Source organism: Loxodonta africana, chromosome 26, assembly GCF_030014295.1.
Source record: "Loxodonta africana isolate mLoxAfr1 chromosome 26, mLoxAfr1.hap2, whole genome shotgun sequence".
NCBI lineage: Eukaryota > Metazoa > Chordata > Mammalia > Proboscidea > Elephantidae > Loxodonta > Loxodonta africana.
In genome coordinates this window covers 34,524,527-34,551,278 of record NC_087367.1, presented here as the reverse complement: position 1 = coordinate 34,551,278, position 26,752 = coordinate 34,524,527, and the positions used below count along the sequence as shown (strand labels likewise).

Here is a 26,752-nt window from a genome sequence, read left to right as displayed (position 1 = left end):
GTATAAGTGCCCTTTATTATGTTGAGGAATTTTCCTTCTATTCCTATTTTGCTGAGAGTTTTTATCGTGAATGGGTGTTGGACTTTTTCAAATGCCTTTTCTACGTCAGTTGATAAGATCACGTGGTTCTTGTGTTTTGTTATATTTACATGATGGATTACATTGATTGTTTTTCTGATGTTGAACCATCCCTGCATACCTGGTATGAATCCCACTTGGTCATGGTGAGTTATTTTTTTTGATACGCTGTTTAATTCTATTGGCTAGAATCTTGTTGAGGTTTTTTGCATCTAAGTTCATGAGGGATATAGGTATGTAATATTCTTTTTTGTGGTGTCTTTACCTGCTTTTGGTATCAGGATTATGCTGGCTTCATATAATGATGTTGAGAGTATTCCATTCTTTTTTATGCTCTGAAATACTTTTAGTAGTAGTGGTATTAACTCTTCTCTGGAAGTTTGGTAGAACTCTCCATTGAAGCTGTCAGGGTCAGGGCTTTTTTTGTTGTTGTTGGGAGTTTTTTAATTACCTTTTCGATCTTTTCTTTTTTATGGGTTGATTTAGTTGTTCTGCCTCTGTTTTTGTTAGTTTAGTTAGGTGGTGTGTTAGTCGAAATTCATCTATTTCTTCTACATTTTCAAATTTGTTACAGGACAATTTTTCATAGTAATCTGATATGATGCTTCTAATTTCAGTTGGGTCTGTTGTGACATCGCCCATCTCATTTCTTATTCTGGTTATTTGCTTCCTCACCGGTTTTTCTTCTGTCACTTTGGCCAGTGGTGTATCAATTTTAGTAATTTTTTGAAAGAACCAGGTTTTGGTTTTGTTAACTTTTTCAATTGTTTTTCTGTTCCCTATTTTATTTAAGTCTGGCTCCAATTTTTATTTGCTTTCTTCTGATGCCTGAGGGTTTCTTTTCTTGCTCTCTTCCTATTTGTTCAAGTTGTAGGGATAAGCCTTTGATTTTGGCCCTTTCTTCTTTTTGGGTGTGTGCATTTATTGATATAAATTGACCTCTGAGCACTGCTTTTGCTGTGTCCCAAAGGTTCTGATAGGAAGTGTTTTCATTCTCACTAGATTCTGTGAATTTCTTTATTCCATCCTTAATTTCTTCTATAACCCAGTCGTTTTTGAGCAGGATATTGTTCAGTTTCCAAGTGTTTGATTTCTTTTCCCTGCTCTTTCTGTTACTGATTTCCACTTTCATGGCCTTATGGTCAGAGAAGATGCTTTGTAGTATTTCAGTGTTTTGGATTCTGTTAAGGCTTGATTTGTGACCTAATATGTAGTCTATTCTAGAGAATGTTTCATGTGCAGTGGAAAAAAAAGTATGCATGGCTGCTGCTGGGTGCAGAGTTCTCTATCTGTCTATGAGGTCCAGTTCGTTGATTGTGGCATTTAGATCTTCCATGTCTTTATTGAGCTTCTTTCTGGATGTCTTGTCCTTCACCATAAGTGGTATGTTGAACTCTTCTGCTATTACTGTGGAGCTGTCTTGTCCTTCACCAAAAGTGGTATGTTGAACTCTTCTGCTATTACTGTGGAGCTGTCTATCTCACTTTTCAATGCTGTCAGAGCTTGTTTTATGTATCTTGTCGCCCTTTCATTGGGTACATAAATATTTAACATTATATCTTCTTGGTATATTATCTCTTTAATCATTGTGTAGTGTCCTTCATTATCCTTTGTGGTAGATTTAACTTTGAAGTCTATTTTGTCAGAAATTAATATTGCCACTCCTGCTCTTTTTTGATTGTTGTTTGCATGATGTATTCTTTTTTCCTATCCTTTGAGTTTTGGTTTGTTTGTGTCTCCAAGTATAAGGTGTGTCTCTTGTAGGCAGCAATTGATGAACCATGTTTTTTTTATCCATTCTGCCATTCTGTGTCTCTTTTTGGTGCATTTAATCCATTTACATTCAGCATAATTATGGATAGGTATGAGTTTAGTGCTGTCATTTTGATGTTTTGTGTGTTGTTGACAGTTTCCTTTTCACACTTAAATTTTCTGTGCTCGGTAGTTCATATATTGTCTTTTTCTCTTATTCACTGTTGTTGATTTTGCTTTTCCTGAGTCTTTATTTTTTTCTTGCATTTTATTTTGATAAGTAGGGTTGTTACTCTCCTTTGTGATTAATTTAACATCTATCCCTATTTTTCTAAGTTTAAACATAACTTCTATTTATCTTGCCTTCACTTTCTCACCATAGGAAAGATCTGTGACTACAATATTTAGTCCCTCTTTATTGTTTTAGTGTTGTCATGTTTTGCTTAATGACATCACTGTTTCCCTGTTTTGAGCTTTTTTTTTTTTTTTAACTTGGTTTATTTTTGTGATTTCCCTATCTGGGTTGACATCTAGTTGCCCTGTCCTCTGTTCAAGTCTTTGGTTTATATCTGAAATTACTGATTTTCTATAAAGAGAACTTCCTTTAGTATTTCTTTAGTTTTGGTTTGGTTTTTACGAATTCCCAAAACTTCTGTTTATCTGGAAATGTCCTAATTTCACCTTCCTATTTGAGAGACAGTTTTCCTGGATGTATGATTCTTGGCTGGCAGGATTTTTCCTTCAATGCTTTATATAAGCCATCCCATTGCCTTCTTGCCTGCATGGTTTCTGCTGAGCAGTCTCGCTTATTCTTAATGCTCTCTTTTGTAGATGACTTTTTGTTTATCCCTAGCTGCTCTTAAAATTCTCCCTTTATCTTTGGTTTTGGCAAGTTTGAGTATAATATGTCTTGGCGACTTCTTTTTGAGATCTGACTTATGTGGGGTTCAGTGAGCATTTTGGATAGATATCCTTTCATCTTTCATGATATCAGGGAAGTTTTCTGCCAACAAATCTTCAACAGTTCTCCCTGTATTTTCTGTTATCCCTCCCTGTTCTGGTACTCCAATCACTCATAGATTATTTCTCTTGAGAGAGCACCATGTGATTCTTAGGGATTCTTCATTATTTTTAATTCTTTTATCTGATTTTTTAAAATATATTTGTGCCAAGTGTTTTTTTTTTTCAATCTCACTAGTTCTGCCTTCCAATTCCCCAATTCTACCTGACTGCCTATCGAGTTGCCTAATTCTGTAATTTTATTGTTAATCTTCTGAATTTCTGATTGCTGTCTCCCTATGGATTCTTGCAGCCTATTAAATTTTTCATTGTGTTCTTGAATAACCTTTTTAATTTCTTCAGCTGCTTTATCTGTGTTCCTTGTCTTGTTTTGCATTTTGCCTGATCTCTTTCCTGATGTCTTGAAGAGTTTTGTATATTAATCTTTTGCATTGTATTACTGGTAATTCCAGGAAGACGTCTTCATCCGGAAGACTCTTTGGTTCTTACTTTTGAGAGCTTGTTGAGGTGTTCATGGTCTTCTTCTTTATGTGATTCGATATTGTTTTCTCTGAGCCTTCTAAGTTATTGTATTAATTTATTTTATGTCTGCTTACTGTATTCTACCTTCTCGCTTTGTTTTGTTTTGATATGCCCAAATGGGTTGCTTGAGTAAGCTTGGTTATTTTCGCTTTTAGACCTCTGATGTCCTGTCCCCGGATGGCTAGAACTGTTACCAGGTATATGACCCTAGGAGTCCATTCACTTTTCTTGGATTCTGCTCAGGTGTCCAGGTAGTTGGTCATCAAGTTTGTGGTACAGCCTCTGTCCTACAGTCTTAGAGGGGCAGAGGTGATTGGTGTAGGCAAAGGTATCTGCTTGCAGCAGAGGGTCACGCTCTGAATAAGGCAGGGGGCTTACAACCATCCCTCAAGTGTCTGTGAGGAAAGTGCGTCCCTTTTCCCTAGAGCGCACGTGTGGGATGGTTCTGCAGCCAGACCTTAGACACCTACTGCTTTTGGTTGTAAGGACTGGGAGGTACCACTTATCCTTGGACCCCTATCATGGATGGCTAGGTGACATGGGTGGAGCCAGCAGTCCTTAGGCCCCTGGTGTGGGTAGGTGAGGACCATGTATAATAGGCAAAGCAGTGTCAAACATCAAAAACCTACCTCTCCACTGAACAGTTGAAATAGTTGCAGTCTGCCAACAAGGGCCTATTCTCCTGATGGACCCAGACAGGTCCATGCGGGGGCAAAAGATATTCAGGGTCCGTAGACCATTTGTCTGGGACAGGAGCCACTTCTGTCCTGAGCTCCCCAGCTTAGTGGAGCTGGCAGATTATTTTTTCCCCCAGTTGTTAATCTATTCCTTCTCCAAGACTGGGAAGATGGTTCAGGGTGCACAGCAGGACCTATCTTAGGCCCAGGGAAATCAACAACCACTGAAGCCAATTTGGTGGCTTGGGGCGCAGTAAAATAAACACAAGTACTTAGCTTTTGGTGTGAGCACAGTTCTTCTCTGATTCTGGAGCCGTGATTAGGCTGTATGGCTCACTGTCTCTCCCTGTGGAAACCGCATCCGGAATGCTACCGCCAGCCCCGAGGTGGTCTCTCCAGGGATGTGCCTGAGGGTTCCCACCAAGTCAGGTACAGCAACTCCTTGCCACTTCTGAACCGTCTCTCCCTACCGCTACCGCTCAGTCCGTTTTCTTACTTCGCATTTGATATTCAGGGCTCCTACCTTGTCGTATATATAATCGTTTCACTTGTTTTTTCGGGTCTTTGTTGTAAGAAGGATCCCTGGAAGTATCTTGATTACTCCGCCATCTTGGCCCCGCCTCTGATCTTTCCTTTTGAGTTAGAATTTTGTTCTACATTTTTCTCCAGCTCTGTCCTAGACCCTCTTTTGTGATCCCTGTCAGAGCAGTCAGTGGTGGTAGCCAGGCACCATCTCATTGTACTGGGTTCAGTCTGGTGGAGGCTGTGATAGATATGGTCCATCAGTCCTTTGGATTAATCTTTCCCTTGTGTTTTGAGTTCTCTTCATTCTTCCTTGGTGCCAAAGAGGTGAGCCCAGTGGGGTATCCTAGATGGCCACTCACAGGCTTTTAAGACCCCAGTTGCCACTCACCAGAGTAGAATGTGGAACATTTTCTTTATAAACTGTTTTTCCAATTGGCCTAAATGTTCCCCAGGACTGTGGTCCCCACCCTGCTCAACCCAGCAAATTCAGTCCTTTATGGCATTTCGTTGTATCTGTGGAGTTACCATGACCTTGACTTGTACAGATTGTGCTGGCTTCCCAAGTATTGTGTGCTGGCTTACCCCTCACCAAAGTTTCCACTTATCTATCGTCTGTTAAGTCTTTTTCCATCCCCACCCTTCCCTCGTAATGATCAAAGATTGATTGTTTTGTATGCAGACCTTTTCATGAGTGTTTACAGTAGTGGTCTCATACAATATTTGTCCTTTTGTGATTGACTTATTTCACTCAGCATAATTCCCTCCTGATTCATCCATGTTATGAGATGCTTCACAGATTAAATTTTGTTCTTTATTGTGTAATACTCCACTGTGTGTATGTACCATAGTTTGTTTATCCGTTCATCTGTTGGTGGGCATCTAGGTTGTTACCATGTTCTTGCTTTTGTGAACAGTGCTGCAGTGAACATGAGTATGCATGTGTCTATTTGTATGAAGACTCTTATTTCTTAGCATATATTCCTAGGAGTGGGATTGGTAGATCATAGGGTATTTCTATCTTTAGCTTTCTAGGAATGTGCAATGTCGTTTTCCAAAACAGTTGTGTCATTTTGCATTCACACCAGCAGTGCGTAAGAGTTGCAGTCTCCCAGCAGCCTCTCCAACATTTGTTATTTCCTGTTTTATTAATTCGTTCCAGTAATGCCACAGCGAGATGGTGCCTCATTGTAGTTGTGATTTGCATTTCTCTGATGGCTAGAGATCATGAGCATTTCCTCATGTGTCTGTTGGCCACTGGAATATCGTCTTTGGTATAGTGTCTGTTCATTTCTTTTACCCTTTTTTTAATTGAATTATTTGACTTTCTGTTGTAGAAGTGTTGAATTCACTTGTAGATTTTGTAGATTAGACCTTTGCCTGATTTGTAACGGCCAAAAATTTTTTCTCAGTCTGTAGGTTCTGTTTTTACTCTTTCCGTAAAGTCTTTTGATGAGCATAAGTGTTTAGTTTCTAGAAAATCCCTGTTATGTGGCTTATCCTTGGGAGTTTGTGTGCTGTTGGTTGTGGTTTGTATCCTGGTAATGCCATGTAGTAAGGATTGTAGCTTTGGTCCTGTTTTTTCTTCTATGAACTTCATAGTTTTGGGCTTTATATTTAGGTCTTTGATCCATTTTGAGTTAGTTTTTGTATATGATGTGAGGTTTGGGCCCTGTTTCATTTTGCAGATAGACATCCAGTTTTGCTAGCACAGTTTGGTAAAAAGGCTGTCTTTTCCCCATTAGATGCACTTTGCGCCCTTGTTGAAGATCAGGTGACCATAGGTGGATGGATTTTCAACTGGGTTCTCAGTTCTGCTCCATTGGTCAATGTATCAGTACCAAGCTGTTTTGACTACCGTAGCTGTATAGTAGGTTCTGAGGTCAGGTAGTGCGGGTCCTCCTACCTTATTCTTCCTCTTCAATAGTGCTTTACCATCCGGAGCTTCTTCCCTTTCCATATGAAGTTAGTAATAAGTTTTTCCATCTCTTTAAAGAATGTTGTTGGTATTTGGGTCAGTATTGCATTGTATTTGTTAATCAGTTTGGATATAATTGTCATTTTCACAGTCTTGAGTCTGCCTATCCATGAGCATGGTATGTTTTTCTATTTAGGTATGTAGATCTCTTTGGGTTTCTTGCAGTAGGGTTTTTTAGTTTTCTTTGTATAGGTTGATTTATTCCCAAGTATTTTATTTTTAGGGGGTGTTACAAATGATATTGTTTTCTTGGTTTTCTTTTCATCGTTCTCAGTATTGGTATGTAGGAATCCAACTAATTTTTGTATGTTTTTCTGGTGTAGTGCTACGCTGCTAAATCTATTCATTCCAGTCGTTTTCTTGTGGAGACTTTCGGGTTGTCTATGTATAGTATATTATCTGCAAATAGGGACTGTTTAACTTCTTGGTTACCAATTTTGGTGCCCTCTATTTCTGTTTCTTGCCTTATTGCTCTAGGTAGGACTTCCAACACAGTGCTAAATAGGAGTGATTATAAAGGACATGCTTGTCTTGTTCCTGTTCTCAAGGTGGATGTTTTCAGCCTCTCTCCATTAAGAATGTTGTTGGCTGTTGGTTTCGCAAAGATGCACTTTATTATGTTGAGAAATTTCCCTTCTATGTTTTTTTTAATACCTATTTTATTGGGAGTTTTTGTCAGGAATGGGTGTTGGACTTTGTGAAATGCCTTCTCTGCATCTATTGAGATGATCGTGTGATTCTCTTCTTTCCTCTCATTTATGTGGTGGATTGCGTTGATTCACTCTCTAACGTTGAACCATCCTTGCATACCTGGTATGAATCGTACTTGGTGTGTATTATTATTTTGATATGATGCTGAATTCTATTGGCTATAATTTTGTTGAGAATTTTTGCATTTATATTCATGAAAAATACTGGTCTGTAACTTTCTTTTTTTGTGGTATATTTCCTGGTTTTGTTATTGGGGTGATGCTGACTTCATAGAATGAATTTGGAAGTATCTCTTCCTTTTCCATGTTCTGAAATAGTTTGCGTAGTACTGGTGTAAGATTTTCTCTGAAAGTTCAGTAGAATTCTCCAGTGAAGCCATCTGGTCAGGGCTTTTTTTGTTGGGAGTTTTTTTTTATTACCTTTTTATTACAAAAAAAACTCTTCTTTTGTTATGGATCTGTTCAGGCTTTCAACATTATTTTGTGTTAGTTTAGGTAGGTAGTGTGTCTCTAGAAATTTGTCCATTTCCTCTAGGTTTTCAAATTTGTTGGAGTATAGTTTTTCATAATACTGTATTATGATCCGTTTTATTTCAGTTGGGTCTGTTGTATTGTCCCCCATTCCATTTCTTATTTGGTGTATCTGCATTCACTCCTGTTTTTCTTTTGTCAGTTTCACCAGTGGTTTGTTGATTTTTTTGACCCTTTCAAAGAACCAACTTTTGGTTTTGTTGATTCTTTCTATTGTTTTTCTATTCTTTATTTCATTTATTTCTGCTCTGATCTTTATTATTTCCTTTCTTCTGGTGACTGTGGGCTTCTTTTGCTGTTCTTTTTCTGTTTGTTCAAGTTGTATAGCTAATGCTTTGGTTTCATGCCTTCTTTTTTGATGTGTGCATCTATTGCTAGAAATTGACCTGTGAGGACTGTTTTTGCTGTGTCCCAAAGGCTTTGGTATGATATGTTTTCATTCTCTTTTGATTCTAGGAATTTTTTTATTCTGTCTTTGCTTTCTTCTATTACCCAGTAGTTTTTAAGCAGGGTGTTATTCAGTTTCCATTTAATTGATTTTTTTTTTTCTTACTCTCCCTGTTGTTAATTTTTAACTTAATGACATTGTCGCCAGAGAAGATACTTTGTATTATCTCAGTGTTTTGGATTTTGTTGAGGGTTGCTCTGTGGCCTAAGACGTGATCTATTCTGGAGAACATTCCATGTGCGTTGGAAAAGAATGTGTACTTTGCAGCTGTTGGGTGGCATGTTCTGTATATGTCTGTGAGGTCAAGGTGGCTGATTGTGGTCTTTAGCTCTTCTGTATCTTTGTTGAATTTTAAATGTTCTGTCCTTTACCAAGAGTGGTGTGTTGAAGCCTCCTAGTATTATTGTGAAACTGTCAATTTCTCTTTTCAGTGCAGTTGGAGTTTGTTTTATGTATTTGGGAGCCCTGTCATTGGGTGCTTAGATGTTTATTATGGTTAAGTCTTCATTATGGATGACCCTTTTAATCATTACACAGTTCCCTTCTTTGTCTTTTATGGTGGATTTTGTTTTAAAGTCTGTTTTATCTGAGATTAGCATTGCCACTCCTACTGTTTTTGGTATTTAATTTGCTTAATCTATTTTTTTCTATCCTTTGATTTTTAGGGAATTTACTTCTTTGTTTCTAAGGTGTGACTCTTGTAGACAGTATATTGATGGATACTGTTTTTTTTATCCTTTCCTTCACTCTGTGTCTCTTTATGGATGCGTTTAGGCCATTTACATGTGGTGTAATTATCGATATGTATTGAGTTTATTGCTGTCATTTAGTGGTTTTTTTTTGTGGTGCTAACATTTTCTTTGTTCTTACTCTTCTGTGCTGAGTTCCTTTTGTTTGCAGGTTTTTTCCCATTTCTTTTATTTTTGTAGATTTTGTTTTTATTGAGACTTTACATTTTTCTTCTTTATTTTGATGAGGAGGTTTGGTAACTTTCTTTGTGGTTACCTTGAAATTTACCCTTATCTTGCTAAGTTTGAACCAGTCTATCATAACTTGGAATCACCTTGCCTTCCTCTCAATTAGAAAGCTCTATACCTATACCATTTATTCCCACTTTTATTGTTCTGACGTTGTTCTCATTTACAGATTAACATCTCTGGTTCCCTGTTGCAATTGTTTTGGTTTTGGATAGTCCTTGAGAGTTCATTTCCTACGTAGGTATCTGGCTGGTACAATTGTGCCTCCTAGATTCAAGCTGTGGTCTGATTTTTTTTTTTTCCCAGACTGAAGGACTCCCTTTAATAATACTTGTAAATTTGGTTTTGTTTTACATATTCCCTTAATTTCTGTTTATCAGGAAATGTCCTAATTTTGCCATTATATTGGAATGAAAGTTTTGCAGGATATATTACTCTTGGTTAGCAATATTTTTCATTCAGCGTTTTATATATGTCATCTTGTTGTCTTCTTGCTTGCATGGTTTCTCTCGAATAATCAGAGCTTAGTCTTATTGTTTGTCCTCTGTGTGTGTCTTTTTGTTTTTCTAAAGCTGCTTTCAGGATTTTTTTCTTCGTCTTTGGTTTTAACCAGTGTGATTATGATATGCCTTGAAGTTTTTTTTTGGGGGGGAGGGTCCATCCTGTATGGGGTTTGTTGAGCTTCTTGAATGGTCAGCTTTTCCTCATTGATGATATTAGTAAGTGTTCTATCTGCAATTCTTCAGTGATTCTTACTTTGTTTTCTGTATTCTTTCCCAGTTCTGGAACTCTGATCACTCGCAGGTTTTTGCTTTTGATTCTATGTCACGTAATTCTCAGGGTCTCTTCATTTTTTCTTCTGATTTTTCCTCAAACAGAGTTGCATCCAAGTATTTGTCTTCAGCTTCACTGATCCTGACTTTCATCATTTCAAACTTTCTCCTCCGCCCTTCTGTGATACTGTTCATTTCTGAAACCTTCTTGTTTATCATTTGGATTTCTAATTGTTGTTTTTATATGATTTCTAGTTGTAAATTTATTTTGGCATTTTGTTCCTCTGTTATTTTCCTGAATTCTTCCATTGTGTGTGTGTATTTTCCATGAATTTGTCTCTCTTTTCTATAAATTTGCCTATTTTTTCCTCATTTTTGTCTGCTTTTTGCTTCAACTCTTGGATAACTCTGAATATTAGAGATTTGACTTCCCTGTCAGATGGGTCTAGTGCCTTTTCTTCTACTCAAATGTCGTCTAGCGTTTTATCTTGAATGCCTGCTTGAACCATCCTGTCCTGTTTTTTTATATGTTTTGATATTGTCCACTGTCTTCGGGACATCCAGTAGTATTTTTTATTTCTTGATTGTAGATAATGTTTGTTTCATCCTACTTTTTTATTTGGTTCTGCCTGAGCAGGTGTGCTGTGCATTCTTTTGTCATTTGCTTGTCTGTAGTCAAGATACTTTCCACCACTTTGTCCTTTGGCCATTCAGTCAGCTGTGGTGCAGCAGGGCAGGTCCAGCTGAAGGGGAGGGGCTTCGATGCGTTGTTTGTGGCACGTACTAGGGCCGACAGGAGAAGCCAGGGATCAGTGCTTTGCAGGTTTTGGTAGGCCATGCCTATTGCTGCTGAGGGATATGATGTTCAGCACACAGTGTAGGTAGGCAAGAAAGAGGAGGGAAGTTGTGATACATGGAGCTAATATGGGTATGGAAAAGAGGAGAGTGAAACAGGAGCCAAAAACAAAGAAACAACGGAGAAAAAAAAGAGTGCTAAGGGAGCTTGCCATTGGAGTGGAGATATGGGAACTCAAGAAATGGAAAAGCCAAAAAGGAATAAAAAAAAATAAGTAGATAAATACCTGGAAAGGAAGAAGAAAAGAAAAGCCCCCATGGGTCCCACCTGTAGGGCTGCAAAGACCAGGGAAGTGGCTCCCAGGCTGCACAGTGTACCATGGCTAGAGGGAGTATAGATGTCACACAGTACCAGCTGTTCCTGAGATAGGAAAAGAAGGTAAGTATAGAGTGATGAGAACTGAGAAATGAAGAAAGACAGAAAAGGAAAAAGGGAAAAGAAGAAATGCACCCAGGGATCCCACCTACATGGCTGTGCAGATTGGGGGAGTGGCTCTTAACCCATGCAATGCAACCTGGCTACAAGGGGCTCCCAAGGCGTGAAAAGACAAAGAAAACACAAACGAAACAGAACCAAGCAAAACAAAACAAGAAAAATAAAACCGCAGGGATCCCACCAGCGTGGTGTCTTGGGCTGAGGGAGTGGTTCGCCATTCAAACAGGGCTTCACAGCCTTTTAAGAAGAAGGAAAGATGGTACACGGAGCCAGGTGTTGGAGGGTAAGGAGGAGGAGATGATGGGTGTCACAGAGGAAACCAACAGAAACAGAAAGAAGCAGCAGCACCTCAGGTAGCAGGCCAGTGTCGGCAGGGCGAATCCAAGCTGCCCAGGGCCAAAGCAGTTGTCTCCCGACCTAGAGGCTCTGCCTGGCCAGAAGCAGAGGAGGCAAAGGGGGGAAGCAGGGTGAGTGTTAGTAAAGTGTATATCACTCGTTACTTGGTGCCCTGTCTTCTGCTGGGAGCTCCATGAAGCTGCTTTCCCATGCTTCCTGTCCACCAATCCCTGACAGGAGTCCAAGATGGCGAATACATGCTGCATTCGCTGATAGGGGATCTCCGCACATATCTCTCCTCACTCTCTGTCCTCTGTCAGTTTCTTATTTCCATTCGGTATTTGGCTGAGTTCTTTATCTCTTCATTTGACACATGGGTTCTTTTTTTATTTTCGGTTCTTTCTTGTGGAGGGACAACGATGTGCTTCTGTCTGTGGCGCCATGTTGTCAGGAAGTCCCGTAAATATGCTTGGGATGATTTTTTAACCAGTAACCACATAGGTTATTTTATGATTACATGTACAAAACCTCAGTGACCCTCTTTGCATCTAAATATTTATACACATCCAGAATTATGTCTTCGGACAAGTTAATATAAGAATTCTGAGCCTAATAGGATGTACATTTTTAGTAACTAGCCATTATGTTTTATTGAATTTTTTTTTAATTTTATAATTTTTATTCTGCTTTAAGTGAAAGTTTACAAATCAAGTCAGTCTGTCACACAAAAACCCGTATACACCTTCCTACGCGCTCCCAATTACTCTCCCCCTAATGAGACAGCCCGCTCTCTCCCACCACTCTCTCTGTTCGTGTCCATTTCTCCAGCTTCTAACCCCCTCCACCCTCTCATCTCCCCTCTAGGCAGGAGATGCCAACATAGCCTCAAGTGTCAACCTGATCAAAGAAGCTCACTCCTCACCAGCATCCCTTCCAACCCATTGTCCAGCCCAATCCATGTCTGAAGAGTTGGCTTCGGGAATGGTTCCTGTCCTGGGCCAACAGAAGGTCTGGGGCCATGACCACCGGGATCCTTCTAGTCTCAGTCAGACCATTAAGTCTGGTCTTTTTATGAGAATTTGGAGTCTACAACCCACTGCTCTCCTGCTCCCTCAGGGACTCTCTGTTGTGTTCCCTATCAGGGCACTCATTGGTTATACCTGGGCGCCATCTAGTTCTTCTGATCTCAGGATGATATAGCCTCCAGTTCATGTGGCCCTTTCTGTCTCTTGGGCTCATAATCGCACTCTGTCCTTGGTGTTCTTCATTCTCCTTTGATCCAAGTGGGTTCAGACCAATTGATGAATCTTAGATTGCTGCTTGCTAGCATTTAAGACCCCAGATGCCACTCTTCAAAGTGGCATGCAAAATGTTTTCTTAATACATTTTATCATGCCAGTTGACTTAGATGTCCCCTGAAACCATGTTCCCCAGACCCCTGCCCCTCCTATGCTGGCCTTCGAAGCATTCAGTTTATTCAGGAAACTTCTTTGCTTTTGGTTTAGTACAATTGTGCTGGCCTCCCCTGTATTGTGTGCCGTCTTTCCCCTCACCTAAAGGAGTTCCTATCTAATATCTAATTAGTGATTGCCCGTCTCCCTCCCTCCCCTACTCGTAACCACAACAGAATGTTTTCTTCTCACTTTAAACTATTTCTCCAGTTCTTACAATAGTGCTCTTATACAATATTAGTCCTTTTGCAACTGACTCATTTCACTCAGCATAATGCCTTCCAGATTCCTCAATGTTATGAAATGTTTCTCAGATTCCTCACTGTTCTTTATCGATGCGTAGTATTGCATTGCGTGAATATGCCATACTTTATTTATCCATTCATCTCTTGATAGACACCTTGTTTGCTTCCATCTTTTTGCTATTGTAAACAGTGCCCTAATAAACATGGGTGTGCATATATCTGTTCGTGTAAAGGCTCTTTTTTCTCTAGGATACATTCCAAGGAGTGGGATTGCTGGATCGTATGGTAGTTCTATTTCTAGCTTTTTAAGGAAGCGCCAAATCGATTTCCAAAGTGTTCGTACCATTTGACATTCCCACAAGCAGTGTATAAGTGTTCCAATCTCTCCAATATTTATTATTTTGTGTTTTTTGGATTAATGCCAGCCTTGTTGAAGTGAGATGAAACCTCATTGTACTTTTGATCTGCATTTCTCTAATGGCTAATGATTGTGAACATTTCCTCATATATCTGTTAGCTGCCTCAATGTCTTCTTTAGTGAAGTGTCTGTTCATATCTTTTGCCTGTTTTTTAATGCGGTTGTTCGTCTTCTTGTAGTTGAATTTTGCAGTATCATGCAGATTTTAGAGATCAGGCGCTGATCAGAAATGTCATAGCTCAAAACTTTTTCCCAGTCTGTAGGCAGTCTTTTTACTCTTTTGGTGAAGTCTTTGGATGAGCATAGGTGTTTGATTTTTAGGAGCTCCCAGTTCTCTAGTTTTTCTTTTACATTCTTTATAATGTTTTGTATACTGTTTATGCCACATATTAGGGCTCCTAATGTTGTCCCTATTTTTCCTTCCACGATCTTTATCGTTTTAGGTTTTATATTTATGCTTTTGATCCATTTTGAGTTAATTTTTGTGCTTGGAGTGAGGTATGGGTCTTCTTTCATTTTTTTGCTGATGGATATCCAGTTATGGCGGCACCATTTGTTAAAAAGACTGTCTTTTCCCCGTTTAACTGTGTTGGGGCCTTTGTCAAATATCAGCTGCACGTATGTGGATGGATTTATGTCTGGATTCTCAATTCTGTTCCATTGGTCCATGTATCTGTTGTTGTACCAGTACCAGGCTGTTTTGACTACTGTGGCAGTATAACAGGTTCTAAAGTCAGGTAAAGTAAGGCCTCCCACTTTGTTCTTCTTTTTCAGTAAAGCCTTATTTATCCGGGGCCTCTTTCCCTTCCATATGAACTTGGTGATTTGTTGCTCCATCTCATTAAAGAATGTCCTTGGGATTTGGATCGGAATTGCATTAAATGTATAGATCGCTTTTGGTAGAGTAGACATTTTTATAATGTTAAGTCTTCCTGTCTATGAGCAAGGTATGTTTTTCCACTTATGTAAGTCTCTTTTGGTTTCTTGCAGAAGTGTACTATAGTTTTCTTTGTATAAGTCTTTTACATCTCTGTTAAGATTTATTCCTAAGTATTTTATCTTCTTGGGGCTACTGTAAATGGCATTGATTTGGTGATTTCCTCTTCGATGTTCTTTTTGTTGATGTAGAGGAATCCAACTGATTTTTCTATGTTTATCTTGTATCCCGATACTCTGCTGAACTCTTCTATTAGTTTCAGTAGTTTTCTTGAGAATTCCTTAGGATTTTCTGTCTATAAGATTATGCCATCTGCAAATAGAGATACTTTTACTTCTTCCTTGCCAGTCTGGATGCCTTTTATTTCTTTATCTAGCCTAATTGCTCTAGCTAGGACCTCCAGCACAATGTTGAATAAGAGTGGTGATATAGGGCATCCTTGTCTGGTTCCCGATCTCAGTGGGAATGCTTTCAGGCTCTGTCCATTTAGGGTGATGTTGGCTGTTGGCTTTGTATAAATCCCCTTTATTATGTTGAGGAATTTTCCTTCTATTCCTATTTTGCTGAGAGTTTTTATAATGAATAAGTGTTGGACTTTGTCAAATGCCTTTTCTGCATCATTTGATAAAATCATGTGATTCTTGTCTTTTGTTTTATTTTTGTAGTGGATTACATTAATTGTTTTTCTAATGTTGAACCATCCCTGCATACCTGGTATGAATCCCACTTGGTCGTGGTGACTTATTTTTTTGATATGTTGTTGAATTCTATTGGCTAGAATTTTGTTGAGGATTTTTGCATCTAAGTTCATGAGGGGTATAGGTCTATACTTTTCTTTTCTAATGGTGTCTTTACCAGGTTTTGGTATCCGGGATATGGTGGCTTCATAGAATGAATTTGGTAGTATTCCATCCTTTTCTATGCTCAGAAATAGCTTTAGTAGTGGTGTTAACTCTTCTCTGAAAGTTTGGTAGAACTCTGCAGTGAAGCCTTCTGGACCAGGGCTTTTTTTTGTTAGGAGTTTTTTGATTACCTTTTCAATCTCTTCTTTTGTTATGGGTCTATTTAGTTTTTCTACCTCTGTTTATGTTAGTTTAGGTAGGTAGTGCGTTTCTAGGAATTTATCCATTTCTTCTAGGTTTTCAAATTTGAGTACGGTTTTTCGTAGTAATCTGATATGATTCTTTTAATTTCAGTTGGGTCTGTTGTAATATCACCCGTCTCGTTTCTTATTTGGGTTATTTGCTTCCTCTTCTGTTTTTATTTTGTCAGTTTGGCCAGACGTTTATCAATTTTGTTGAGTTTTTCAAAGAACCAGCTTTTGGTCTTCATAATTCTTTTAATTGCTTTTCTGTTTTCTATTTCATTTAGTTCAGCTCTAATTTTTATTATTTGTTTTCTTCTGGTGTCTGTGGGTTTCTTTTGTTGCTCTCTTCCTATTCAAGTTGTAGGGATAATTCTTCGATTTTGGCCCTTCTTTGTGGATGTGTGCATTTATTGATGTAAATTGACCTGTGAGTACCGCTTTTACTGTGTCCCAAAGGTTCTGATAGGAAGTATTTCGATTCTCTTTGGATTCTCTGAATTTTTTTATTCCATCCTTAATGTCTTCTATAATCCAGTCTTTTTTGAGCAGGGTATTGTTCAGTTTCCAGTTGTTTGATTTCTTTTCCCTGCGTTTCCTGTTATTGATTTCCACTTTCATGGCCTTATGGTCAGAGAAGATGCCTTGTAATATTTCAGTGTTTTGGATTCTGCTAAGGCTTGCTTTATGACCTCGTATGTGATCTGTTCTAAATAATGTTCCATGTGCACTAGAAAAGAAAGTAGAGTTAGTTGCTGTTGGGTGGAGTGTTCTGTGTATGTGTACGTGGTCATGTTGGCTGATTGTGGCAGTTAGATCTTCCGTGTCTTTACTGAGCTTCTTTCTGGGTAGCCTGTTCTTCACCGAAACTGGTGTGTTGAAGTCTACTATTATTGTGGCACTGTCTATCTCCCTTTTCAATGCTGATAGAGTTTGTTTTATGTATCTTGCAGCCCTGTCATTGGGTGCGTAAATAATATGGTTATATCTTCCTGGTGTATTGTCCCTTTAATCATTAGATAGTGCCCTTCCTTATCCTTTCTGTTGGATTTAACTTTAAAGTCTATTTTGTCAGAAATTAATATTGCTACTCCTGTTCTTTTTTGGTTGTTGTTTGCTTGATATATTTTTTTCCATCCTTTGAGTTTTAGTTTGTGTCTCTAAGTCTAAGGTGTGTCTCTTGTGGGCAGCATATAGACGGATCTTGTTTTTTAATCCATTCTGCCACTCTCTGTCTCTTTATTGGTGCATTTAGTCCATTTACATTCAGGGTAATTATGGATAGGTATGAATTTAGTGCTGTCATTTTGATGTCTTTTTTTGTGTGTTGTTGACAGTTTCTTATTCCCATTTAATTTTATGTGCTGAGTAAATTTTCTTTATATATTGTCCTTTCCTCATGTTTTTTGTTGTCGATTTTGTTTCTGCCAAGTCTGTATTTTTCCCTTGTATTTTATTTTGATGAGTAGAATAGTTTGTCTCCTTTGTGGCCACCTTATTATTTACAGCTATTTTTCTAAATTTAAAATTAACTTTAAAAAAAAAAATTTTTTTTTTATTTCTTTTTATCGCCGTATCTTCCTCTCCATATGGAAGCTGTATGATTACATTTCGTAGTCTCTTTTTATTAGTCTAATGTTGTCTTCTTTTATATAATAACGTCACTGTTACCCAGTTTGTGGCTTTTTTTTATATATATATATATATATATATATATATATATATATATATATAATTTTGCCTTGTTTTTCTGGATTTCCCTGTCTGGATTGACTTCTGGTTGCTCTGGCCAGTGTTCTAGTCTTGCGTTGATACCTGATATTATTGATTTTTCTAACCAAAGAACTCCCTTTAGTATTTCGTGTAGTTTTGGTTTGGTTTTTACAAATTCCCTCAACTTGACTTTATCTGGAAATGTCTTAACTTCACTTTCATATTCAAGAGACAGTTTTGATGGATATATGATTTTTGGCAGGCAGTTTTTTTCCTTCAGTTTTTTAAATATGTCATCCCATTGCCTTCTTGCCTGCATGGTTTGTGCCAAGTAGTCTGAGCTTATTCTTATTGGTTCTCCCTTGTAGGTGACTTTTCGTTTATCCCTCCCTACTCTTATAATTCTTTATCTTTGGTTTTTGCATGTTTGATTATAATATGTCTTGGAGACTTTCTTTTCAGTTCTACCTCATGTGGAGTTCGATGAGCATCTTTGATAGATATCGTCTCATCTTTCACAATGTCAGGGAAGTTTTCTGCCAAGAAATATTCAACAGTTTTCTCTATATTTCCTATTATCCGTCCCTGTTCTGCTACTCCAAACACTCGTAGGTTATTTCTCTTCTTAGAGTCCCACATGATTCCTAAGGTTTCTTCATTTTTTTTAATTCTTTTATCTGATTTTTCTTCAAATATCTTAGTTCCAAGCGATTTATCTTCAAATTCAGAAATTGTAGCTTCTACTTGCTCAATTCTACTCCTCTTTCTATTGAGTTGTCTAATTCTGTAATTTTATTGTTAAACTTCTGAATTTCTGATTGCTGTCTGTCTATGGATTTTTCCAGCTTTTTTTACTTTTCATTATGTTCCTGAATAATCTTTCTAATTTCTTCATTTGCTTTATCTCTGTGTTCCTTGGCTTGGTCTGTGTATTTCCTCATTTCCTTCTTGATGTCTTGAAGGGCTCTGTATATTAAACTTTTGTGTTCTGCATGTGGTAATTCCAGGAATGCACTTTCATCTAGAAGATCCCTGGGTTCAGTGTTTTGAGAGCCTGTTGAGGTGATCGTAGTCTGTTTCTTTATGTGACTTGATATTGACTGTTGTCTCTGAGCCATCTCTAAGTTATTGTTTTAGTTTATGCTTGCTTACTGTGTCTTAGCTGCTTGCTTTGTTTTGTTTTGGTATATTCCTATGGGTTGTTTGAGTGAGCTAGCTTGATTATTTTCACCTTTGGAGCTCTGGTACCCTGTCCCCAGCTGGCTAGAGCTGTTATCAGGTATATCAGTCTAGGAGTCCATTCACTTTTCCTGTATGAATTCAGCTCAGGTTTACAGGTAGCTGACCATTAAGTGTGTGGTACAGGCTCTGTCCTACAGTCTTAGAGGGGCAGGGTGTTTGGCATATATACCAGTGTCTGATTGCAGCAGGGGGCCACGCTCTGGACAAGGCAGGGGGCTGAGAACTGACCCCCCAGTGTCTCTAAGAAAAACGCGTCCCTGTTCCCTAGAGCGTGCAGGTGGGTGGGTTCTGCAGAGGGACCAGGGGCACCCAGAGTTTTTGGTTGTAAGGACTGGGAGGTACCAGTTACCTTGGACCCCTGTCACGGGTGCCTGGGTGACCTGAGTGGAGCTGCCAGTCCTTCGGTCCCTGATGTGGGTAGGTGAGGACCTTGTTTAATAGGCAAAGCAATGTCAAACATCAAACACCCACCTCTCCACCGCACAGCTAAAATGGTTGGAGTTTGCCAGCAAGGTCCCGAAATAGGCCCACACAGGTTCATGCAGAAGGGAAAGGTGCTCAAGGTCCACGGACGGTTTATGCCTGGACAGTAGCCACTTCTGTCCTGAGCTTGCCCGGTTAATGGAGCTAGCAAATTATATTTTCCCGTCAATTGCAAATTTTTTCCTTCCCCAGTGCCGGGAGGATGGCTCTAGGTGCTCAACAGGGCCTACCCCAGACCCAGGGATTCAGCCTCCGAAGCTGCCTTGAGGTTGGGGCGGTGCGGTAAAATATACCCAAGTACTTAGCTTTTGCCGAGAGCCCCGTTCTTCTTAGGGTCTGGAGGTGTAAGTAGGCTGTGTGGCTGGCTGCTTCTCCCTGAGAAAACTGCATCCGAACGCTAGAACCAGCCCACCGCCGCTCCAGAAATGGTGCCTGAGTGCTCCCCGTGATTCAGGTCCAGTAACTCCTCTCCACTTCTGAACAGCCTCTTCCTCCCTCTGGCCCTCAGTTCATTTTCTAAGCTTGCCTTTGTTGCCCAGGGCTCCCAACTTGTCACAAATATACTCGTTTCACTTGTTTTTTCGGGTCTTTGTTGTAAAGAGGGCTTGCCAGAAGTGTCTATTCTGCCATCTTGGCTCTGCCTCCTTTTTGAATACTTTAATGAAATTTTGCTTTTAATAGACCCTGTTGTCTATTCATGTTGTTTTTAGCTTCCTTGGAGTCGGCCGCCAACTTAGGGCAACCTCCCCTCCGTGTACAATGGGATGAAACCATTGTAATCTATAGGGTTTTCATTGGCTGATTGTTTAGAAGTAGATCACTAGGCCTTTCTTCCTCGTCTGTCTTAGTCTGAAAGCTCTGCAGAAACTGGCTCAGCGTCATAGCAACAAACGAGCCTTTGCTGACAGACAAGTGGTGGCTGCACGTGAGGTGCATTGGCCAGAAATTGATCCCAGGTCTTCCACATGGAAGATGAGGATTCTACCACTGGGCCACCACAGTCCTTTTTCTTTATAGATGCATGATATATATAAAAGTGTTCTTCCAGACATGAGAAAGACTCATTTTTTATTCTGGTGGATTGCTGATCATAAAAGTCAAAGGAAATTTATTTCTGTAGCCTGTGAAATTCAACAGACGTGGGCAGATGAAATAACTAGTTTATAAATTCACTGATAAAAATTTTCAGTGTTCTTGCTGAAAGATAGTATGTTTGATCAGTAACAGTTTTACATACCATGTGGTAAAGTAAGCTGTCAACATTACTTATACAAAACTGGTGTTAGTTTCCACAAGCAGTGAACCCAGAATTTCCTTTTTATATCTGAAAGATTTGTTAAAATAATACCATGAATAAGATTGTAGCACTCCTATTTGACAACCTGCTTTTCACCAGCCTAGCTTCACCAGCAAATTGGTAAGCCTGTACCTAGCATGGAGTGTTGGTGGCACAGTGGTTAAGAGGTCGGCCATTAACCAAAAGGTCAGCAATTCAAATCCACTAGCCACTCTTCGGAAGCCCTATGGGGCAGTTCTGCTCTGTCCTTCAGTATTGCTGTGAATCAGAATTGTCTTGACGGCAACAAGTTTTTATGGGTATCTAGTCTACCTGTAACATGTAACTGTAGTGCACAGACCTGTGCCACTGTTTTTAGATTTCCCCCCCTTTTCTAATGAATTAAGCTAATTATAATGTTTTTCTATAGGCAGTATGTATTTAAAATTGTACAGAACACAAGGTCAGAAGTTACCATTGTCTCCACTGATGACATTTTCACTAACTGGTGCTTATTTAAATATCCTTTCTTAAAGTTATTATGGAAGAGTATCTTTGTTTTCTATGGCTGTTTCTGCCATAACAAAAATAACATAGTGGTGGCTTTAAAGAGGAGAAACTTTGTTTCTCACATATATTGAAACCTCTAATCTGCTCTTTTTATAATCAGAAGTATTTAGGTTAAGGACACACCTGTACTGATTTGGCATCACTAGCATAACAAAGAAAATCCTGTTTCCAAATAGGATTACATCCACAGGTATAGGGTTTAGAATTCCAAGGCATATTGCGGGGCGGGGGGGCCCAATTCAGTCCATAACAGGGGGGTTAATCTGAATTAAAGCTCTAATCCACTTTTTTTTTCTGTTTATATGAAATACATATGTACATGTGTATGTATTACATTGAGAATACTTTTTTTTTTACGTATTATGAATTATTTTGGCAAAAATATTATTTATAACTCAAGGATAATTATCAACCACTTTGCATTGTCATTTAGCTACTTGATACGATATAATCTACTAGTGTGTTTATACTGTAGATTGACAATCAAGTTTTACTTTCGTTTCTGTTACATATTGTAGCAGTATGAGCACACACATGAAGGTGTTACATAAACATTTATAGTTTGCTGTTTTTCCACATTGCAGTCGCCTCCATTTTAAGTGGAAGAACGGAAAGCGATTTTTTTGTGATTTTAATTATTATAACAACTATCCACCATCAGGTTCCTTGTTTTTCAGTGCTTTTTTCTCTTCTCTCCTCTGCTGTTCCTTCCCTCTTAGATACATTTGAGATGGTTTCTGAAGATGAAGATGGGAAGTTGGGTTTTAAAGTAAATTACCACTACATGTCTCAGGTGAAAAATGCAAACGATGCAAACAGTGCTGCCAGAGCCCGTCGTCTTGCCCAGGAAGCTGTGACACTTTCCACCTCACTGCCCCTTTCATCATCCTCCAGTGTATTTGTACGCTGTGATGAGGAGCGCCTTGACATCATGAAGGTAGAAAATGCAACTTTTCCCCCTTTTTCCTAACTAATGTAATTGTGTAAAGATATATACAAAGCACTAGAATTTGCGTGAATTTTATTGACAAATTCAGAAATTTTTTTTGAACATTTTGGGCTTCAGTGTATGTAGATTAAGACTACTGTACAAAATCAAATTTTAGAATAAAATACCAAAAAAGCTGCATTGCTTGAGCATTGGCTACCCGCAGCCTATTGAAGTTTTAGAACATATTATCAAAGGATTTAAAGCTAGTGAGCGGGAGAAGTTACAAAATTTCTTCCTTGTCGTTCAAGATACTTCTCTCACGTCTTTTATTCTTAAAAATTTTGTCTCTTTCCTTTTCTAGGAAATTTATTTATATATGTGTGTGTGTATATATGTTAATCAGTACCTTTATGTTTTATTACGGTGGTGATTGGGCTTCCTAAATTCTAAGAGATTGCTGCATCAAAAAAATCGAAGAGAGGCAGAGCCAACATGGTGCTGTAGACAGAAGTGCCATGCCACCCCTCTACAGCAAAGATGTGGAAAATCTAAGTAAAACAGATAGAAACATCAGTCCTGGAAACCTGAACACCAAATGAAGAAATAAAGAACTCAGTCAAGCACTGAATGGAATAAGAAACTAACAGAATGAGGAGAGCTACGGCGTGGAGGTCTCATACCATCTAACATGGCCAGATTCGCCATCCACTACAACCACCAAGGAATGCAGACAAGGAGTACGGGAAGGCCACTTCATAGAGCTCCCAGCAGGAGATAGAGCACCTGTTAACAAGGGATACACGCTTTCCCACCCTCTACCCTTGTTCCCTCTATGTGGCCTCCGCTACTTTCCAACAGGCCACAGTCACTCAGCTGGAGAGACACCAGCTAACTGCCACCAGGGTCCACCCTGCACCCCTGGCCGACCTTTTCAGTGCCATTTATTTGGTTGGTTGGTTGGTTCTTGTTTATTTGGGTTTTGGTTTTTTGTTGTTGTTGTTGTTGCTTTACTGTCCCTTCCTTTCGTTTCTCCTGCGCATCCAGCCCTGAGGACCACCCCGGCCCCTTCTCAAGTAGCCATGTTGCACCGCTTGGCTGGACTCACTGCACACAGCCTCCCTGGGTCTACACCACCACCACCAGCTTGCTCCCTCAGCGCTATTTTATTTATTATTTGTTTTTTCTTTTTTTGTTGTTGTTTCTTCTCTCTCACTTCCTTCCTTTCCCTTCTCCTACTCACCTACCCCGTGATCTGCTGCCCTTTCTTGATGGGCTGTGCTATACAATTTGCCTGGAGACCCTCTGGCACAGTGCCTCCCCAGGTCTGCACTGCCCCAACGGCCTGGCTCCCTCAGTGCCAAATTTTTAATTTTTCTTTACATTCTCCTTCTCCCTTTTCCTTCTTCCTCCCACCTAGGCCATGCACTGCCTCTGTCCCTTCGTGGTGGGCTGTGCCATGCCACTTGGTGAGAGAGACATCAGCTCACCTTCACCCCAATTCCGTCAAACATCCAACGACTTCCTTCCCCACCACCATCTTTTTGTTGTTGTTCTTTTTATTGTTGGTTCCTTGGTTGGTATCTTCTCCCCTCTTTCCTTTACTTCCTCCCACCCACCTAGCCCCTTGTGCCGCTCATGCCGCTTCTGAACAGGCGGAGCCACATCGCTCAGCTCGAAAGCCGCCGCCACACAACCTCATCAAGTCTGCCCCACCCCCATCCACCAAATCCTACCACATCGCCATTTTATTAATTTTTTTTCCTTTTTTCTTCTTCCTTCACTTCTTTCCATTTTTTTTTACTTTTCTTTCTCTTCTTCAACCCACACACTTAACTCTGCGTGTCACATCCCCTCCTTTTACTCCTGCCTATCTGCTCTGTGCACCAGCTGCCACGTCCCCAGGCAACACCAGCAGTCCCCGGACCCCACCTTGCATTGCCCCCAGCCCTTCCCCTTTGTCCCCAGTTTGTGCACAAATTACTCATTCCCACCCCTGCACCCCACTGGACCCATCCTGCTGCACCATAGCTGAGTAACTGGTCTGCCCAGCTGGACAAGGTGGTGAGAAGAGTATCGTGCCCATTGGCAGCAAGCAACAAAACACGCCCAACCTACCTGCCCAGACAACCAAATAAAACAAAAAAGCAGGACAAAACAAGTCTACAATAGATAAACGACAAAAATAATTCCTGAATGTCCTGGAGGCAGCAGACAATATCAAAACGTTAAAAACACAGGACAGAATGGCTCCAGAAAGTGACCAAAATAAAACACCAGATGATCTTCTGGTAGCAGAAAAGGCACAGTAACTACCTGATAGGGAATTCATACTGTAATATTCATGGTTCTGTAGCAGGTGAAGGAAAATGCAGACCAAAATAAGGAAAAAAATTAACAAAATCATGGAAGATACAGACAAAATCAGGAAAATAATACAGGAATAAAATGTCAAAATAAATAAACAACTAGAAATCATACAAAACCAGCGATTAGAAATCCAAAAGATAAATGAGAAGTTTTCAGAACTGGACAGTGCAATACTAGGTTTTAGAAGCAAAGTTTAAACAATGGAAGGTAGGATCTGCAAAATTGAAGACAAATGCTTGAATACCACTTTGAGAAAAAAATCTGGAGAAAAGAATGAAGAAACCCTGAGAACAATGTGGGATACAATCAAAAGCAAAAATTTGCATGTGGTCAGAGTTCCACATCAGGGGGAGCAAATGGAAAAACACAGAGAGAATCATTGAAGATTTGCTGACAAGAAACTTTGCTAATATCATGAAGGATTAAAAGTCAACCATTCAAGAAGCTCAGTGAACCTCATATATGATAAATTCCAAAAGAAAAGCAGCAAGACATATCATAGTCACACGTGCTAGTGTCAGAGACACAGAAGGAATCCTAAGAGCAGCTTGAGAAAAATGAAAAGTCACATACAAAGGGGCAACTCTGATTACTCAGCAGAAACCATCCAGGCAAGAAGGCAGTGGGATGACATATAAAATCTCGAAGGAACCTGACAACGAAGAATAATATATCCTGTAAAATTTTGCTCATGTATGATGTCAATACTATGACATTTTCCAATGAACAGAAATTAGGGGAATATGTAAAAACCAGATCAGACTTACAAGAATTATTAAAGGGAGTCCTTTGGTTTGAGAACCAACAACATCAGACAACAACCTGAATCTAGTACATAAGACAGCATCAGTCAGCTATCAGCCTAGATAATGAACTCTCAAGGATAAAACAAAGCTAAAAAGTTTATAACAGGAAACCAGAGAGGCCAATCTGTAGATGACAACAATGTCAGAACAATTAAAAAGGGAATAAACGGTGCCCGGCCACAACCGATGACTGCCCTGACAGGGAGCACCACAGAGAACCCCTGAGGGAGCAGCAGAACAGTGAGATGCAGACACCAAATTCTCATAAAAAGACCAGGCCTAATGGTCTGACTGAGACTAGAAGAATCCTGGCGGTCGTGGTCCCCAAACCTTCTGTTGGCCCAGGACGGGAACCATTCCCGAAGACAACTCATCAGACATGGAAGGGACTGGACAATGGGTTGGAGAGAGATGCGGATGAAGAGTGAGCTACTTGTATCACGTGGACACTTGAGACTGTGTTGGCATCTCCTGTCTGGAGGGGAGATGGGAGGGTAGAGGGGGTTAGAAACTGGCAAAACCATCACGAAAGGAGAGACTGGAAGGAGGGAGCAGGCTGACTCATTAGAGGGAGAGTAAATGGGAGTATGTAGCAAGGTGTTTATAAGTTTATATGTGACATACTGACTTGATTTGTACACTTTCACTTAAAGCACAATAAAAATTATTTTTTAAAAAGGAATAAATGATGTAGGTATAAGACTTTCAAATTGAGAGGAAGCCAAGGTGTTATCAATAACAGAGTAGTTTAAACTTAGAAAGGTAGGGGTAAATTTTAAGTTAACCACAAAAAAATGTTAAGACACCTTCTCTCAAAATAAAGAAGAAAAACAAAGTCTTACTGAACACAAAATGTAAAAAAATGAAAGAAGCAAAAAAAAATACAAAGGAATTCAGCACAGAAGAGTAAGAGAGAGAAAGAAAACGTCAGCAGCACAAAAAACACTACAAAATGATAGCCATAAACACACCTATTTGTAATCACAGTGAACATAAATGGCTTAAATACACCATAAAGAGACAGAGTGACAGAATGGATTAAAAACCAGGACCCATCAATATACTGTCTAGAAGAGAGACACCTTAGAAACAAAGACGTAAATATATTAAAAATCAAAAGATGGAAGAAAATATATCAAGCAGACAGCAACGACAAAGGAGCAGGAGTGGCAATACTAATCTCAGATAAAATAGACTTTAAAACAAAATTCACTATAAAAGACAAGGCAGGACATTATATAATGGTTAGAGGGAACATCTACCCTGAGGACATAACCGTAATAAATACTAAGCACCCCATGGCAAGGCTCCAAAATACATAAAATAAGCTCTTTAATAGCACTGAATAGAGAAAATGGTAGTCCAACAGTAATAGTAGGAGACTTCAGCACATCATTCTTGGTAAAGGACAGAATATCTAGAAAGAAACTGAGCAAAGATACAGAAGATCTAAAGGCCACAATCAACAAACTTGACCTCATGGACTTACGTAGAACACTCCAACCAACAGCAGGAAAGTACACATTGTTTTCCAGTGCACATGGAACATTCTCCGGAATAGAACCACATCTTAGGCCACAAAGCAATCTTCAACAAAATCCAAAACATGGAGAT

At 39.4% G+C, this 26,752-nt stretch overlaps 1 protein-coding gene across 13 annotated transcripts in view; it reads left to right on the top strand.

Annotated features, from left to right (window-relative positions):
* The window catches only part of BIRC6 (baculoviral IAP repeat containing 6), a 582,018-nt gene that overhangs the window by 514,594 nt on the left and 40,672 nt on the right, over positions 1 to 26,752 (top strand). For all 13 annotated transcript variants that reach the window (XM_064277234.1, XM_023555261.2, XM_003416066.4 and 10 more), the window contains one exon: positions 21,754 to 21,971. In XM_064277234.1, the coding sequence (XP_064133304.1) occupies positions 21,754 to 21,971 (218 nt within the window). The remainder of the gene's footprint in view (positions 1 to 21,753; positions 21,972 to 26,752) is intronic.